The sequence below is a fragment of the Larimichthys crocea genome, chromosome VIII, assembly GCF_000972845.2.
Source record: "Larimichthys crocea isolate SSNF chromosome VIII, L_crocea_2.0, whole genome shotgun sequence".
NCBI lineage: Eukaryota > Metazoa > Chordata > Actinopteri > Sciaenidae > Larimichthys > Larimichthys crocea.
In genome coordinates this window covers 11,751,222-11,768,739 of record NC_040018.1, presented here as the reverse complement: position 1 = coordinate 11,768,739, position 17,518 = coordinate 11,751,222, and the positions used below count along the sequence as shown (strand labels likewise).

Below are 17,518 nucleotides of genomic sequence, written 5' to 3'. Positions count from 1 at the left end.
ATTCTGCCATAACACTTTCACACAATGATTTGCCTCTGCACTTGCACTCTTTTAGTACTGTCTATGTGTCTGTCTGCCTATGTGAGTGCTTTCTGATTTGTTCTTGTAAATCAGTGGTAATGCTCCTCTGACAGGTTAAATAAAGGGGAGCTCTCACTTAGTGCATGCTGGATAGAGTTGAGGCAGACTGTCAGCACTTTAACCTCTGCATGTGTTTCTTTTTCTCTTAAATTAAATGTGTTTGAGTACAAAGCCAAAAACATGAAAATGTAATTGTCCAAATACTTACTGCTCCAGCATGATACTTTAAAAATGACAAACTATTTTCATATAAATCTGTGTGTAACATGTAATATATCTTACAAGTGTAGAGATAATTAAAGACTAAACTTTGCCATATTGAAATAACCCTTATTTTAGCCATTAAAACTCACTCAAATTGTGTGTTAAAACAGACTCTAAAACCCAGGATATAATCAGAGAATAAACTCCCCCTCTTTGAGGCCTAGATGGTACATCCCAGCCTCTCCTCCTCATTCTCCTCCCTCCTGCTTTCAGTGTCCTCCATCTCTCCGCTTTCTCTCATTTTCTTATATTAAGGACATTTCCACTTCCAGAGACCGCTGCAGTTCTTCCTTCCTTCGTCTCACAATCTTGTTATCTCTACAGATCTGTTGGAAAGGTATGCAATTCCCATATTTCTTCTCATCACATCACTGCAGGATTTAAAAAAGTCAGGCATTTTTTGTTAAGATGTGTCCAGCCTACATTCTGTGTGAGCTGCTATGATGTGTTCAGTCAATATCATCTGCGTTTCTTTCCTCTTCATTATTTTTCCTCATTTGCATGTTCACTGATTTCCTCGCAGTCTCTGAGGTCCCTATTTCTCTCCTCCATCTTGTCCTCCATTTATAGCACATATGACTCATGCGGTTTTACAGTGAGGGAACAGAGAGTAAGACAGTCTTGCTCCCTGCTTGACATTTAATCTGTATTACACTGTTGTCAAAGAAATAGAGATTCCCTGACTATGAATAAGCTCTGCAGCTGCATCACCATTCCCTCTTTCTACAATGCAAAACTGGCAGATGAAAAAACTCTACACAGGAAGCTGTCGTAACATTATTTTTCCACTGAAATATTATGTCACAGCAGCTGCGACCAACATAAACAATTCCCTGTCCTCTGAGCATCGGAGTGTTCCCATCGATGTCATCAGTGTCATTTTTTTCCAAGGTCACATTTAAGGCCTCACTACCACATGACTGATTCACCGCTGTACAGTGAATCATGGATTTTAGGGACTATTCTGTATGGCAGCGTCTCTAGATTAGCAGATAACATGGTGTCTGAGCCTAATTTAGTGGGATAATCTGGCTGTCTGTTTGCTGTTTTTCCTCAGCGAAGCAGCACAGAGCTGACCTTATAAAGACTCCTCCTGACCAGACCACACCTCTGTCCCTGAGTCCATGGAAGCCAAGGCCAAGACCGGGGCTCCAGCGCCTAAGGCGGGATCTAAAGCAGAGAAAAAGGAGCCAGCAGCCCCACGCAAGGCTGACCCTGCCCCTGAGCCCGAGCATCCTCCCCCCCAGGATGGGGCAGCAGAAGCTGAAGCAGCAGCAGCAGGCGACGAGGCTGCGGCCTGCGGCACAGACTCTTTGGAGCACCTGAAACCCTTTCTCATCGGTGGTGCTGTTATCGCTGCAGGAGCAATCTTGCTGGGGGTGTTGCTACTGGCGAGGAGAAATTAAAACCAAATTATTGTCTCACATTAAAGTATTTATTGATTTATGGTTAGAGCCTTGTTGCTGATTGGTTCACAGACTATGTCAGTACACATGGGGGTTGGGGAGCCACAGTGCATTTTATGTTTTTTTTTTCTATTTGTTTGTTTATTTTGGCCTGCTTTAACTTGTTGTGAATCAAACCATTCAAGTTTTAATCAAGGCTGTATATGGAGCATAATTACACGTAGTATATGCATGAAGTTGCTTCAATATTGCATCTGTAATAATAACGTATTTCTTAAAAAAAAAATCTCACACTGTAGTACTGAGCTTAAAAGCCTAAACTCTCTAAAGGTAGCTTATTCAACTGCTTTATCTTATTTAACCAGTTTGCACAAGTATTGACATAAGCTTGCAATATTTGTACATTCTTGCACTGGCAATAAGCTTGGTTCACTTTGCTAAAAGATCATGAAAAACTGTATTCATAATGTTGAAACTTATCGATATTAATACTGGCTCTCAGAGTTGTTGTAGGTTTTATTTTACTTTAAAGAAGACAGCTAAAAGAATAGGCCAGGAAACAGCAGGAAAATGCATTATGATATTGCACATATTTTAGCTAAATTAGTGCCTAAATAAAAAGACACTGAATCCCTGCATATCCAAATGTCACGTGGAAAACAGCATAGTGGAAATAAAAAAAAAAAAAGGTTTTCAGAGACAGAAAATATAAGCATGCAGTGATTTTAGGAATGGGAACTAGGGGATTGTTGGAGATAAAACATGCATAGTATGTGTCAGAGAACATTAGTGAAGTTACTTCTTGCTGTAGAATAAGAAAGAGTTTAATTTTACTGTCAAACGATGTCACAAATCAATAACCTTTCATGTCTTACACTGAAAGCCGACAGGCATGCTGGTTCAATCTGTTTGCATCCTACAGTAGATGTAGCTGTAGCAGGCTGAACAGCCATTAGCGTTGCAGTATCAGGTTTAAAGCCTGCTGCCGAGAAATTTGAGTTGTTTCTGTCTTGAGTGTGCTCGCCTTATGTTAGGAAAAATCCTTGTTTTCAAAACCTAATGACAAAGTACAGCTATAACGTAATGACTGCATCCTAGGCTGTTAATACAATGAAAGTGGGGTGTAGATGAGCTACTGTTGTATAGTTAATCAAAAGAAAAAACAAACGAACTGTAACGCAGTTACACAATTTTGTTGCTGCACACACTTACCTGTACAGCTGTACACAATATTGTCCACTCATGTTAAGCTCATCGGGATGTCGCATAACTAGAGAGCAGAAAGACAGCTCTGACACATGCCATATGAATTTTACCACGCATTACTGACCTAAAATATTGTACAAACATACCACATTCATCCTAGTCAACACCCCAAACACATCCAAAAGATAGTATGCCAACACCAAAACAAACTTCACCTTACATTGTACAATGCAGTGTACCAAAAAAAAAAGAAAGAAAATCCTATTTTCATAATTTCAACAGCGTATAAATGCAATAATTCAGATAGGACTCCTCATTTAGCACATGTACTGTAGCAAGTTAAATTACATAAATGATGATGTATGATGTTAGTGATGGGATTGGCTGTGACGTTACAGATAATGATGATGATGGCAATGGTATGTTTTTCATGATGACTGTAATGATAATGATGGTTATGATATATTTTTGATATATTTCTAACATTTTCCTTATGCACACTCCCCTCTGCTCCCAAACTCTAAAATGTAAAAGAAAAAAAGAAAAAAAAGAGGTTGTAATCTAAACTTTATTAAAGTCAGTGAACCAGTCCAAGTGTGTTTATTTGAGAACAATCACACTCTTAATTATTCAAAATTAGGGACTGTATATTTACAGACAGAGGTGAATCGATTAGAAATCAAAGTGAAATTTTGACTTTACTAATTTTATCAGGCTAAATTTAAATGATATTTTCTGTATTCTTTGATTAATATTGAACAATGTTTTTGTTCCTATCTATACTTACAATTTTGAAATACAGACCAAAGTCATATCACCACTGTTGATTGGTGATATTGGCGATTTGCATGTATAAAAAAATTTACTGAAGTAGTGTGACCCTTAGAAGATTTCTACAAGCTTTGTATAATCACCTGAAAAACATCTACTGTCCAAATCTTTCATGCTCATGAACACTGTAATAACAAAAATAACAGTTTACAATATTTATATTCAGGGTATGAACTACTGTAGTAATTTTTGACAAGAAAATTCACAGTTGAGCTATAGAAAATCTTGCATCAATAAATGTTTTTAACCACTTTTAATTACCACATTTGGTTAATTAATTTGGTTAGTTGGTTAATTTTACTTTCAGTTATCAATATCTATACTGGTCTGCAAAAGCCACCCATCTTTTAGCTCAAATGTGCTCTGCAGACCCACTAATATTTGGCTTTATGTGTGAACTATGCTGGGAGTTTCTAAAGGTCCCAAAAAGAATACACACACAAACATTTTTAAAAAAAAAAATCATAAAGATATAGGACTAGTCTTGCCTTAACAAGGAGGCAGCTTTTAGGAAATAATGTCTTTGTCAATTTACACTAAGCTGCCATTTCATTATGGTACACCTTGTTTAAAGTAGTTAATGCGGTCCTATTCAACAGTTCTTCAAGTCAATCTTAAAATGTTTCAGAAATTTGAGTCATCTTTATGGTATTATTGGAGTCTGCGTTTTGTTTGTCGAACTGTACACTGCGAGATATTCCAAATATGTTTTATTCTGTTTCTATCAGTGAGGATGAAACTATGTGTGGGAGAAAAAAAAACGTGCTTTTATTCTGAAACACCCGGACCGGAAGCGTCACTGTTGTTGCACCTGGAGAGAGCGAGGGAAGCTCCCGTCACTTTCTCACAGCTGATTTCGCTCTAAATAACTTCATATTCAAGCCTGAGGTGAAACAGAGCGGTGACGGTGAGTGAATAAAACCTGACATTCTTCAGTCTTCGTATTTTGACCGGTAAATAACTAACAAGTCAACTCGTGGCATGTTACCCACAGCTAACGCAAGCTAACAGTTTACTGCTGTGCTAATCGCGTGGCTACAGTCTGTGGTCTGTTTAACACCACGGGATTCAGCCAACATCACGTACGAATCCACCAATAGAAACAGCATTGAAAACCGACACGTATATGTGCAAAGTCTACTATAACGAAAGACTGATTTGTGTTAATCTTTTGAACTAAAACACGCCCGCCAAACTTGTGTAGCTAGAATGCTAGCAAAACATTAGGAGTTAGCTACCCAGCACATAAGGGATGAATTTCATTCATAGTGTGGAAGATCCATCCACTTATTCATGTATAAAAACAAATAGTTTTGTCAGCATTAACTAGCATTACGTCTTACATATGAATGTTTACAGGGCGATGCGCCTCTGTCTCCTCAGGTATCCGACAATGATTATCCCTGTCCGGTGCTTCACGTGTGGAAAGATCGTGGGTAACAAGTGGGAGGCATACCTCGGTCTACTGCAAGCCGAGTACACTGAGGGGTGAGAGAAATACGTGCTGGTTACTGTCATTCATTTATTTATATATATATATATATACTGTGACAAAGCAAAACTTCTTAGCCTATTCAGTCATCACAGGATATATTCATGTGCATTTAACTAGTATGCTGACTATTTGCATTAACGTCCATATACCTATTCATTTGATGATCTGTATGCAGTGCATTAGGACTAACATGACCTCTTCTCTTCCTTTTAAGCGATGCTCTCGATGCCCTGGGCCTGAAGAGATACTGCTGTCGGAGGATGCTCCTTTCTCACGTGGATCTTATTGAGAAATTATTGAATTATGCTCCACTGGAGAAGTGATTGTAACCATCCACCTTCAACAACCACAAGGACTTTGTGGGGTTGTGGCAAGGACAGATTCATGTTATTATATTAATGTGTGACAACAACAAATGCCGACTACAGTGGAAACTTAATGTGTAGATTTGAGAATTTTTTTTCTAAATAAAGCTGTGAAATGACATTGTGACCTTTATTACTGGACTATCTAGTTATCACAGTCTTTCAACAGGAACAGACTTCTCACAATGTTTCTATGTCAGTGCTTTGTGTATTAAGGCAAAAAGGAAAAGAGAAAATTACCAGTAATTTTACTAAATTTGCGGCTATGTTTGTGAATCACTGTGGTAAAAGTGTCAGAATGATCGTGTCACTGTCACTTTGACAGATTGAAGTTCAAAAAACATTTCTAATGTCTTACTTTTACATGAAAATACAAATATAGGTAACTAAGATCCTTAGTGGGCAAATGTATGCAACCTAAAAAAAGAAATGGAACACTGGAATTATATTTTCAGGGAATGTTTTTTAATTTGTAGATTTAATACAAAAGAAATATTGAAAACATTACAACTGCATTTCATAAGTTACTCACAGGTGCATGCAAGCATTGGAATCTTAAGACCCTGCAACAAATCTACAATCACATGTTTTCTTTAAGCAGGTAAAAGTCCCAGTATGTACAAGTGACTGGAGAACAAAAAGAAGTACACTTTAGACTTTTGGCGATAGCCTGTAGATTTTTATACAGCTTGGAGTAGAAACAATAAGTCGTGTCTTCTCTTTGCTTCCAACTGAAACACTCCATCAGTCTGGGGAGAAAAAGAGCGTGCTTTTCAAAGCCAAAATCAAGAAATCAAACATGGACTATACTAACAAAAAGATTAATATAGTAAGAGAGTGTAAATTGTTACAACCACAGACTATCTTAACGGCATTTTGTCCTTTATTACTGTGATTCATATAACTATAGAACACTAAAACATTTCAAACATACCGGTACAAGAAAGCTTGAGTTATGTCCTGAGTGATAGCCATGCTAAGTCTGCTCATACACATGGACTGACTAGGGGACTAAAAATGTGACAATATAATGGTTTGCCAGCTTTTTACAGCTCATTGCACAGGAAGAAATTTGTATTTAAAACAAAAAACTGCTTAAATGACCTTCGCTTCATGAACTGCAATCTGTTAAAAGGGTTTTGGTTGCTTTGAAATAGCACGTTCATTTAACAGTTTGTTCAACGCAGCTGAAAACAGTCCTAACAATCTGCACTCTTGAGCCAAATAGATAAATACAGGGTGTTTTATTGAGATTAATCACATGCATTACAAGATTATTTTAATCTTTAAATTTGTTTAAGGTTTATATTATATGTAAACCTGTTAAATCAGGCTGCTTCATTGAGATCAACATCTGTTTTAAGAGACACGAGTATTGTAGAAGAAATAAAACAGCTACTCATACGGAATCATATGCGGATATCTGGTCTACACATTCAGTGTTTACTTGGTGATTGTCAAGAGTTAGTCCGTCCTGGGATCTGCTCTGATGAACACTAGTTTTAAAGAGATGTGACATAGTGAGGCAGTATTAATGGGCACGATTTAGAAACAGAAATGATGGTGTTTTTGACACTGTAAACAATAAACTCCTATTACACTAAAGGCTGTAAATCCAGGGCATTGCGTCCTTTCCTTAAATAAAACACACGTAGGTGGTGGAGTTACTCAATAACTGTTATTGCTGTATTTAATGATAATTCTCTTTTATTGGAGTCACTAAGGCAAGCAAGCCAAATGGTGTTGTGTGAGACATGCTGAGCCCTGTGTTGCTCTGTGATTTACTATACAAAAAACATAGAGGTGATGTACTAAGAAACCCAACTAATGAAATGTGCCAAAGAATTAAATGATGAAAAAGTATAGAAATTAGAGGGAGGTTTACCAAGTTATCGGTATCGATCTCTGTGATCTCTGTGCTCTCTGTGCTTTTCCCGTTCCCGCGAGCGTTCCTTGTCCCTCTCCCGGCTCCAGGAGCTTTCTCTGCGTCTCCGATGCATTCCTGCACCATCCCAACCGGAAGAATCATCCCTGTCGCGTTCCCGATCACGATCACGATCCCGATCCCGATCACGCACTCGCTCCCGCTCTCTGTCACGACTCCTGTCCCGGTCTCTTTTGTCATCCTCAGAACGACTGCTACTCCTGCAGAGAAATGTGTGTACTTGTGTGATACTGAAGAAAAGCGTACACTTATGGACAACATGATGCATCATGTCCGGGGAGTCCTGACACATAATTACACAAACCTGCTGCCATAGTTGCCCTGGATGGAGACCAGACAGTCTTTGAGTGAGGTCACCAGGGCTTGGCAGCGTTCATCTGCATACACTCTGGACTGCTTGATGATGGCGATGGCAGTTAATAGAGTCTCCATGGCAACCCGCAAATCTCCTACATTAGAAAAAGGAGAAATCAGATATAAGAGACAGTTGATTTTAAATAGACAAACAAAGCTCTGGGGGTTAATGATGAAAAAAAAACTAGTCTGGTATAGAGATGAACACATACATTCTCTACAACACCTACATCTAGAAAAAAACAAATGTTACTGTTACTGTGTTTCAAGCCATGGTGAGCTGTACCATGTTGTGGAAATGAGCTAAAGCACGGATCGAGGAAAATGTATGTTTTAAAAAAAAAAGAAAAAGAAAATGCTGAAGCACTAAATGTTAGCAGGAGCACACTGGATTCATAGTTCATGTAAAACCATCTCTGCAAGACTCCATCAATCAAGCCTTTATGGTACAGTGGCTGAATGCAAGCATAAATGGCATGTCCCTTGAGTTGGCCAAGAAGGTAATGAACAGACCCTTGGAGCATGTCAAAAAACGCTTTGATTACTCTAGTGCATTAGTGCCAGGCACTGTGTGAGGTGAAAATCTCTACTGCTTATCATCTGACTACTATAATAATAATGAAACGTCACAATTTAGCGACATTTGAATCAAACATGATGACAACTGTGGGGCTGTTCACACAGTCCTGATGAAGCAGCTTAACTGTCAATTTCCAAGTGTTAAACAAATTAATTCAGAACCTTCAGATTCTGTTACTGGTGATACTTACCAGCTGCGGCTCCAGACACAGCCTTGGTGATGGCAGTACTGGCAACAGCTCTATTTCTGTTCATCAGCTCCTCAAAATCTGCATCTGTACTTTGAGGTGTGTGCCTGAAAAATACACAGATTGACTGACAATTATTGAACCATCACAAGTTATAACTAAAAATAACTGATGGTGCATCTTAATTAATCTGTTCCATCTGCTTCATTATCTATACACGGTCTATTCATTTATATTTCTCTCTGCATCCTGGTCTGCTATAAAGAACCACTTTCCACATCAATATTATCAGGTTTTTAATCTTGTCTCACTGAGAAAAACAAAAAAAAAAGACTGCTTATGGCTTGCAATAGTTATAAACATACAGCAATTATACATGCTTACTTTTGTTGGCCGTGAGCGTTGCTGCTGTGCCCGTCTTGCGCTGGACTAAAGAATGCTGGGTTTATATGTGGGCTGGGAGGTGGGTGGTTAGGAACATGGACATGAGGAGGGAATAAAGGGGGTGGAAAGGGTGGAGGGATGTTTGGCGGTAGATGTGGGAAAGGAGGAGGTGGCTGACCAAGGAAAGGGCTGGGTAACGAGGGTAGCCTGTTTGTAAGGGGGTGTGATGGAAAAAGTGGAGGTATAGGGGGAGGGCTGGGCTCCTGTGATAATAATGAGGGAATCTTTTCCGAAGATTCAGAGTCCTTCGAATCTTTGGAGTTAATACGCAGAGGTATACCTAAAGAGAACATGTTGCTTTAGTGAAAGATGAAAGACATATGTATGATATATATGATAAAATATAAATTCTTGTTCTTTCTTAAGATTGTGCTGCTCTTACGTTTATTTGCTGTGTCCTCAAACATGGTGAGGTTCTGGCGAGTGGCAAAGCGACAGTCTATCCTTTCCCCGTTGAGTTCACATTGTGGTATTTTCTCCAACAATATTTTTAATGACTCCTCTGAGGTTACCACCACTTCTGCATAGCTATATTACAGAGTAGAAGAAACAACACATGTATGCCTACCAACACTAAGTCGGAGAAATCAACATCTTTAAATAGGTCCAAACACTAGCCTCCTTCCTTACAACGACCAGACTCACAGAAAATGTTGAAAATATTTTCTGGAGATTTCTTTGTATTTTATAAATACTAGATCTGTAACCACTCACCCTCTTGACTGGCCATTTATTCTGTTCTCAGCAAATTTGATATCTGTGACATCCTTCACGCCCAGCGTTTGAGCCATGCACACGAGGTCCTTATCAGATGTCCACTGGAGGTAGTGGCACGTTTGAGAAGAGGGGGTGAGAAAATGACAGGAGGGTAGATAGTTACTTGTGCTATTGATATACTGTATGTTTAGTTAAATGTATTTAATTTAGAAATATATTTCATAGACTCCTACAGGCACCACTAGAGGGAGCTTGCATACCAACATTGGTACATATACCTTGAGAACAAGTGTTCTATTACATCAACACAAGCCAAAAGCAATCAAGAGGGGATCTTTGGTGAAATAAAGGACATTTTGTCATCCCAATAAATAGTGCTAAACAATCCCCTAAAAACTTGGATTATTTTAGGAAGGGTACATTGTTTTAAGTCAATTTGGGCTAAAATAAAAACAGACATTTTGAAGGGAGGGTCTAACAGTGTTGCGAGTCCTTGGAATCACAGTCACAGATAATTAGACTCATTATCTTTACAATAGATGTAACTGAAGCAAATTGAAGCTTATTCCAAAAGGCCATCTGAGGTTAAATCTCATCTCAACCCATTATTCTGTATATATCCAATGTATCACACTCTTTACCTCTACACTGTCATGGAGTGTAAAAACCATAAACTTATAATTTACCTTTCATTGACTTTTTGTGGTGAATACACCTCCATACACCGACTGGCCACTTTATTAGGTAGACTTGTACAATTCAGTGTGATCCAATACAACAACTCTGCCATAAATTCTACTTTTACAAAGCTTTTATCAAGCTTTAAAGAGGTATTCATTGTACTTTATGTTTATCATTGAGGTCTTAGTGGATCCTGTTGTTGTACAGGAGCGCATTACATTAAAAGGTGTTTCTAAAAAGGTATTATGGGCCTTTCATGTATGTAAATGATGTGGCCAACGTATTAGAAACACCTCTCAATATAATGCAGTCCAGTTTAACACTACTGAAAACTACAACCTGAATAGTTCTCATGGATCGTGGCTGCTGCTGTGGTCCTGCACGACGTCCACTACACATATTATTACTGTCATTATTGCTACCATATTCCATTACAGTTTATAGTTAGTTTATGATTTGCTGCTGCTGTGCATCTGTGTCTCTCTATCTCTATCACATGTTTCACTGCTACAGTAATCATTTTATCATTCATTGTAATTCATTGTCATTTTAATATTCATTGTAATAGCACAATATGTTTGTGTTGATTTGTTCTGTACACGTGACATCTATTGCACGTCTGTCCGTCCTGGGAGAGGGATCCCTCCTCTGTGGCTCTTCCTGAGGTTACTTCCACCTTTTTTCCCTGTTAAAGGGTTTTTTGTGGGCAAGTTTTTTTCTCACTCGAACCAAGGATCTAAGGACAGAGGGTGTCACTCCCTGTACAGACTGTAAAGCCCTCAGAGGCAAATGTACTTTGTGACTTTGAGCTATACAAATAAAATTTGACTTAATTTGATTTAAACAAAATAGTTAACTTAACACCTCTCTGGATCACATTGGATTGTACAAGTGTACCTAATGTAGTGGCCGGTTTGTGTATGTTGCCTCATGTGCACATCAGAGTGGGTGGACGGTGTTAAAAAGGGGCACATTGGAAGACATTGTGAAGTGCTGAAGAATTTATGCTGTGTCATAAAAACTGACAACATAGTACGAGAGTGCCAATTGTACGAACAAATGGCAAGTGTGGTAGAATGTTTTATTTGACTTGGCATCATACTACAGTACCTGAAATGAGATGACTCTACACAGGCAATACAATAATTCTGAAATGAAAGGGTGTTTTGACAGGTGGAGGCAGATTAAAACCAGATCCAAGATATTTGAGCACATTCATTAAAAAAAAAAAAAACAGAAAGAAAATGTACATTATTTTAGTGTAACCTTAATCTGTATCTGCACATGTTGCAAACTTATATCTCTGTTAAGTAAGGTACCACGTGGCATAGCAGACATGGTCTTGGACAATACAAAACAAATATAAATCAACATTAAGAGAGGGTGTTACTCACCCAGGGGAAATTCCCAACATATAAAGACAGTCTCCTCAGTGAGTTTCCTCCTTTTGGACTTTTTACTGTGGACTGAGTCTCCTCATCAGCTGGTGTCTCCTTAGGAGGCACCGCATTCGTAGCAACTTTCTTGTCCTGATCTACTGAGCCAGTCAGAACAGCATCAAAAAGTTCATTCGCTTCAGCAATTCTGTCCAAATCCTGTGTGGGGATAAAAAAAAAGTAATCTTTCACACTGTCATCCTGTGCATCGCAGTGTTCAGAGCATCAGTGTACAAACACAGCAGCAGAATAAACACAAATCCTTTAGCAGCTACAGCAGCAGGATGTGTGGACTGACAGCGGATTATTCCCTGTAAGAGGCCAGCACAGCAGAAGTTTGGGGCGGGCAAAGTAATAAATAAAATTATACCCTTTTTTTTTTTAAGTCAGTGCATTTTCTACTCTGTGGGACATCTGCAGGTGCCAGAAAATGAGAACTACAAAACTGGAATAAGGAACTTTAGCTGAATCTAGCTCAACTGACCCAAAATGATGAAATAAAAGTCTACAAACTGACGGCACAACTTCACATAAAAAAGTTAAGTGATGGGGCAGCTTAGTGGGTAAAGCGTCCGCCCCGTGTGTGGAGGCTATAGTCATCACTGCGTGTCACTCCCCCTCTGCTTCCTGTCTATCCTCAGCTATCATTAAAGGCATAAAAAAGCCCCAAAAAATAATCTAAAAAAAAAACTTAAGTGGGTCCATATACAGCTGTCTATACAATATTTTAGTAAACAAAGCTCTGAACGTTTGTGATCACAGTTCACACAGGTATCAGATTAAAAAAAAGGTGGATTTAAACTCCACCACAGTAAGGTGTTAACAACTTTACACTGTCAAATCAAAAATCAAAAGTCAGACTCACTTCTTCGTCTTGATTCAGATCACTGTAAACATCGCTGAGATCCTCCTTGGAGGTGCTTGGTCCGGCTGCGGGTCGTGCAGCAGCAGCCATCTCGTCGTGGGGCCTGAGACGATCCAGTTGATGGCACCGCAGCTGACGACTAGTTTGTTTTTCACTTTGGTGCACACACGATGCAAACGAACCGTGCACATCGACAAACAGGTTGTCACAAGTCTTTGTTGTTGCTATCGTTACGGTCTTATTACTAACGGTAACTAACGTCTGCCAACGCTCCGCTCCGGACCGTTAAACGTCACACTGGCTCCAGCTAAATAATGATGAAAAAAAGTCGAGAACACGGCAGACGGACATGAGTCACTAACTCATATTTTAATCAACACTTTAACAAAGCATGCCCTGTCCTCCATGTATGTGAGTATATGCAAATAGTTTCCGACCAACTGTTACTATGGGGGCCGCTCTTTGAAACGGCTAATGCTAATGCTGCTAATTCCAAACACGCAAGTGCGTCCGGGATACTTTACCGGATAGCAACAACAAATAAAGAGTTGGTTCCAAGGGTCAAAAACTCTTCAAATTCTGATGTATATTGTTACATTGATATATTCACATTTGAGAATATACAAATTAAACACCACTTTGACGCCTATTAGGTATTTCTTCTGTTTGCAGTTAGCAATATACAGCGTCCTGTTTGCGCCGTTTCCGGTCCCGCCTCAATGGTTAGCTTCCCGTGTGCTGCTGCCGTGACCTGAAGTCCGCTTGTGTAACTTCAGTGTTTTGTGTCTGACATTCAGACACGACAGTGACATTTCCACGGCGGGGGAAGCGGTCTGAACGTCTCAAGACAGTGGGCTTAAAATGTGGTCTTCTATCGTGGCGAAGAGAGTGAGTTATCAGTAGACGTTGCATGTATTTGTGCAGTTCTTGGCTGAAGTTTGAATGCTGCAGCCGAGGACGTTCATAGTATACAATGTTAGTTTCAATTATGCAACGTGCTAATAATATTCTAATAATATAGTAAATAACTAGGTTGATTTGTCTTATTCTCAGTCTTTTGGTTTAGTAGCATTCCTGATGCAGGAGTGCACAGTACAGCAGGGCAGCGTGTGTCTGTGTCTGTGTGTTGATGTTAGATTGAGGCTGAATGAACTTTAACTGAGCTGCAGAACAAGTAAAAACGAGTTGGATTTGATGATATGATTTCCTCTCTCAATTAATTAATTCCACTGTTTTTGTTTGTCAGCCAACACACGCCACTGACAGTTTCTTAATGTAATGAACACACAGAAAAGAGAAAAAAAGAGGAACAGGGGAGAAAACAGCAGGATATAGTCCCTCAAACAGTTTTACAGTGTAACTGGGACAGTCAGAGAGACAGTGAGATATGTCAGCAGCCTTTTTCAACAGATTTTTGAACAGACTGCACAGTAACTAGTTTGGCTCACACACACATATTGGATAATAATACAACATAAGGTTTGAGTATTTGTTCAGACGTGTGTGTTTGTTGCCTTACAGCTGGTGACAGGGCTGTGCCAGGCAGCATGGAGACCAGCCGCCACAGGGCTGGTTTCATCTCGTGGTTACCGCGGAGATGCTCCAGATGATACCAGGGTTGACCTGATTGAGATCCCTTTGCCCCCTTGGGAGGAGAAGCCCGACGAGCCCATTGACATCAAGAAGCGACGCCTGTTGTATGAGAGTCGCAAGAGGGGCATGTTGGAGAACTGCATTTTGCTCAGGTCTTTGTTTTTTCTTTCTGACCTATAGCCATATCGGTGCTTTCTGATACACTTTAGAGCAGTGGTATAGGACAGGTCTGTGATCAGTTTGTGTGACCAGCTGTTTTCCCCTTAAAGAGTTTTTCTAATTTTAGTTAAAAGTGTAGGATATGGTGGGGGTGGAGAGAAGGGGATGTAAAAAATAGGAAAGAAATATGAATTAGATACAGTAATCTTAACATCACATATTTCATGATATAGAAGAATTATTAATCCCTTAATTGAGGGATTAATAATTCTTCTATTCTCTTTTCACTTGTATGGAGTGATAGGCAGAGGAGTTACCTTGCGCAAGGGCGCCACGGCAATGCTTAGGAGGTGAAATTGCCATCTAAAATCTAAAAAAATCTCACAGGTCAGAAGGAGGCTAGAATGATAAATGATGTACTCATGTCATGTAGGAAATAGAAAGACTGGAAATAGTTCTACAACTACAGACATAAGGATGATTAGAAGTCAGAAAAGTATTTTAGTATCGAGGGAGGAAGGGAGAAGATGGCTGTTTACTTTTTTGGGAGACAACTGATTAATTAAACAAATATAGAACAACAGGAAATTGGCAAGCACTAAAACCAGAGGGAGGCAGTTATTCAACATAATTGAGCCCAAAGAGGAAGAAGAAGAAGTTCCCAGTGTGTAATCCATTCACCAGCCGCTCAGATAAACTACCAGTAACTATGACTTTCAGAGAAAAGACTCCGACTCAAATTAATCCCCCGTCTCTCTTGCAGCCTTTTTGCAAAGCAGTACCTGAACACAATGAGCAAGAAACAGCTACAGCAGTATGACAGACTGATTAATGAACCGAGCAATGACTGGGACATCTACTATTGGGCAACAGGTAAGAGAATAGTTCTTTTTCTACTCTGACACATGAATGTGCCTGTACAATCTTATATAGTACAGTAGACATAATATATTAGAGGAAATTCTAAGTTAATAAGCTGTCAGCGGATCGACTCTGGTCAAGAGTTTTTTCAGACATAGAAGGGTTTTGGAGGTACTTCAGATTTTCACTGCAGAAAGTTTAAATATTTAATGACAGAAAACATTTTAGCTTTGCAATATTAATGTTTATGCAACTGTCTGTAACACAACAACATGAGGAAGACTCCAGTCTGTATGATAATTATAAAAGGCTTTGTCATTTCTTAACTGGCAGTCATCCATGGCTGCTGATGCTGAAATAATGAAATCCCAGCGCTGTTTACTAATTAACTTCAATCCCGTTGCTGTTTTATTTACCTTCTTTTTTTGGCTCGGACCTCACCCTGGGAGCTCATTCACTGTCCCAGTGTTACTTACCATTTTATTCTTTTAATTTCATCTTAATTTGATTCAATTATGTGTCTGTTTTGTTGTGCATAACAGCCCAGAAACAGAATCGGTGTGAGAACTGCATCAACACGTCCAGTTGGCAGCAACACCCTGGATAACCAAAAAGCTGTTGCAGTCCTTTTGACTCCACTGAAACAATAATAATCATGCTATTACTGAGTTATTCATTGAGATGGTTTTCATTTGAAAATTAATAGACAAGAACTTCCAAGGTCACACAAGGTCTGTCAGTTGGGAGCCTTGAATCAACCCTGTACTGCTAGATAGGGCGTCCTTAAAGAACCACAGTTGGATTTTACTATACAAATATAATATACAATATAAAACGGTGATGCGCATTTCTCTTTCGTGTTATCATCAGGAGTAGAATATTGACTCGTCCTGCGTCAGCCTTTCAGTTCTGTGTCCTCAGTTTGTCCTAAAATAGTCCAAAGTGATGTCAGAAGGGCTCCCCTCTGTGTCCTCTTTGCTCTTCAGCCATCTGTCTCATCATTAATCTTTTCACATGAAATAAATAACCTGAAATCTCACGTTACCTATCCCTCTTCTTGCTTACAGAAGCTCAGCCCACTCCTGACGTTTACCAAGGCGAGGTCATGGATATGCTGAAGGAGTTCACAAAGAATCGCAACCATGAACAGAGATTAGATGCACCCAGCTTGGAGTACCTGGAAAAGGAAAGTCAATGAGGCCCACGGCCCATTAGACCTCCTCAGAGACTCATTTTATGGAAGACACTGGCTGAAATATCAGTGTCATAACTCAGCAGAAGAAGTCAGCTGTGTTGCTCCACACATACACAGCAGAGTGTGCAAAATATTGTGGACTGTAAAATATTTAAAACACCAGTCCATGAAATATTCTAACCAAGAAAGCCTCAGTCTTCCTTTGACTCCAGTCAGTCATTACAGGGAGAAGAAGGTTTGTGGACGCTACAAAATATTTGGAAGGTGTTCTGAATATTTTACATGAATTTATTGTACATGTGTAATTCAAGACTGTAAATTAAAGCTGCTCTGTTTGTGATGCGTACAGAACAAGCCAGCTTTGATAAACAGACACAGGGTGATTATCTGTTTCTGTTAGCGTATCTTGTTGAATTGTCATGGTTTGGTTCTGTTCAATGATTTTATTTACAGACATTATGGATTATTTAATAAATGTTGATGCTCTATCTGTTCTTGGCTGCTTATGTAAATTCGTTCATTACTATTATCATATAGCAGAGGGTTCAATGACACACTGGAGGCATAAATAAATGAATGTATGTTTGATAAGATAAGAGTGTGATTGCCTGCAGTATCAGCTTATGGACACCAGGTGGAAGCGGATCACCTTATTTTCAGTTCCTGTACTTAAAACACCTGCTGATCTTGGTATCTCATGGCAAATGTGTCACCTGTAAATCACATATATCTCACATACCTTATTTCACATGCAGGATACAATGTGAAAATATCAGTCCACATCTGCCATATTTATTTGTATGAGCATCTGCTGAGAATCTTTTCACAGTGACTTATAGATGATGAAAATGGA

At 39.2% G+C, this 17,518-nt stretch overlaps 3 protein-coding genes and 1 long non-coding RNA gene across 6 annotated transcripts; 3 read left to right on the top strand and 1 right to left on the bottom strand.

Moving 5' to 3' along the window:
• Positions 1–505: 505 nt before the first annotated feature.
• LOC109141602 (uncharacterized) lies at positions 506–3,548 on the top strand. Its single transcript, XR_002042789.2, has 2 exons — positions 506–682; positions 1,403–3,548. It is a non-coding gene; the product is annotated as an uncharacterized LOC109141602 (long non-coding RNA).
• Positions 3,549–4,552: 1,004 nt separating this feature from the next.
• On the top strand, positions 4,553–5,769 carry polr2l (RNA polymerase II, I and III subunit L). Its single transcript, XM_019272567.2, has 3 exons — positions 4,553–4,695; positions 5,172–5,276; positions 5,498–5,769. The coding sequence occupies exons 2-3, from the start codon at positions 5,182–5,184 to the stop codon at positions 5,604–5,606; spliced, it is 204 nt and encodes a 67-aa protein (XP_019128112.1). The 5' UTR covers positions 4,553–4,695; positions 5,172–5,181; the 3' UTR covers positions 5,607–5,769.
• A 322-nt stretch (positions 5,770–6,091) lies between these two features.
• LOC104919233 (cleavage and polyadenylation specificity factor subunit 7) lies at positions 6,092–12,983 on the bottom strand. Its single transcript, XM_019272601.2, has 9 exons — positions 12,858–12,983; positions 11,951–12,151; positions 9,873–9,976; positions 9,541–9,686; positions 9,099–9,438; positions 8,718–8,821; positions 7,898–8,042; positions 7,534–7,793; positions 6,092–6,397 (listed from the first exon to the last, which is right to left on the bottom strand). Exons 1-8 carry the CDS (start codon positions 12,945–12,947, stop codon positions 7,538–7,540), a joined length of 1,386 nt encoding a protein of 461 aa, XP_019128146.2. The 5' UTR covers positions 12,948–12,983; the 3' UTR covers positions 6,092–6,397; positions 7,534–7,537.
• Positions 12,941–17,159, top strand: sdhaf2 (succinate dehydrogenase complex assembly factor 2). 3 transcript variants are annotated; one of them, XM_027281522.1, is made up of 5 exons: positions 12,941–13,058; positions 13,655–13,745; positions 14,379–14,602; positions 15,373–15,482; positions 16,538–17,159. In XM_027281522.1, the coding sequence occupies exons 2-5, from the start codon at positions 13,719–13,721 to the stop codon at positions 16,666–16,668; spliced, it is 492 nt and encodes a 163-aa protein (XP_027137323.1). In that variant the 5' UTR covers positions 12,941–13,058; positions 13,655–13,718; the 3' UTR covers positions 16,669–17,159. The 3 variants fall into 3 exon arrangements, with proteins under 3 accessions (XP_027137323.1, XP_019128147.1, XP_019116304.1); XM_019272602.2 differs by lacking the exon at positions 12,941–13,058 and adding an exon at positions 13,155–13,268; XM_019260759.2 differs by lacking the exons at positions 12,941–13,058; positions 13,655–13,745 and adding an exon at positions 13,158–13,268.
• The last annotated feature ends 359 nt before the right edge of the window (positions 17,160–17,518 follow it).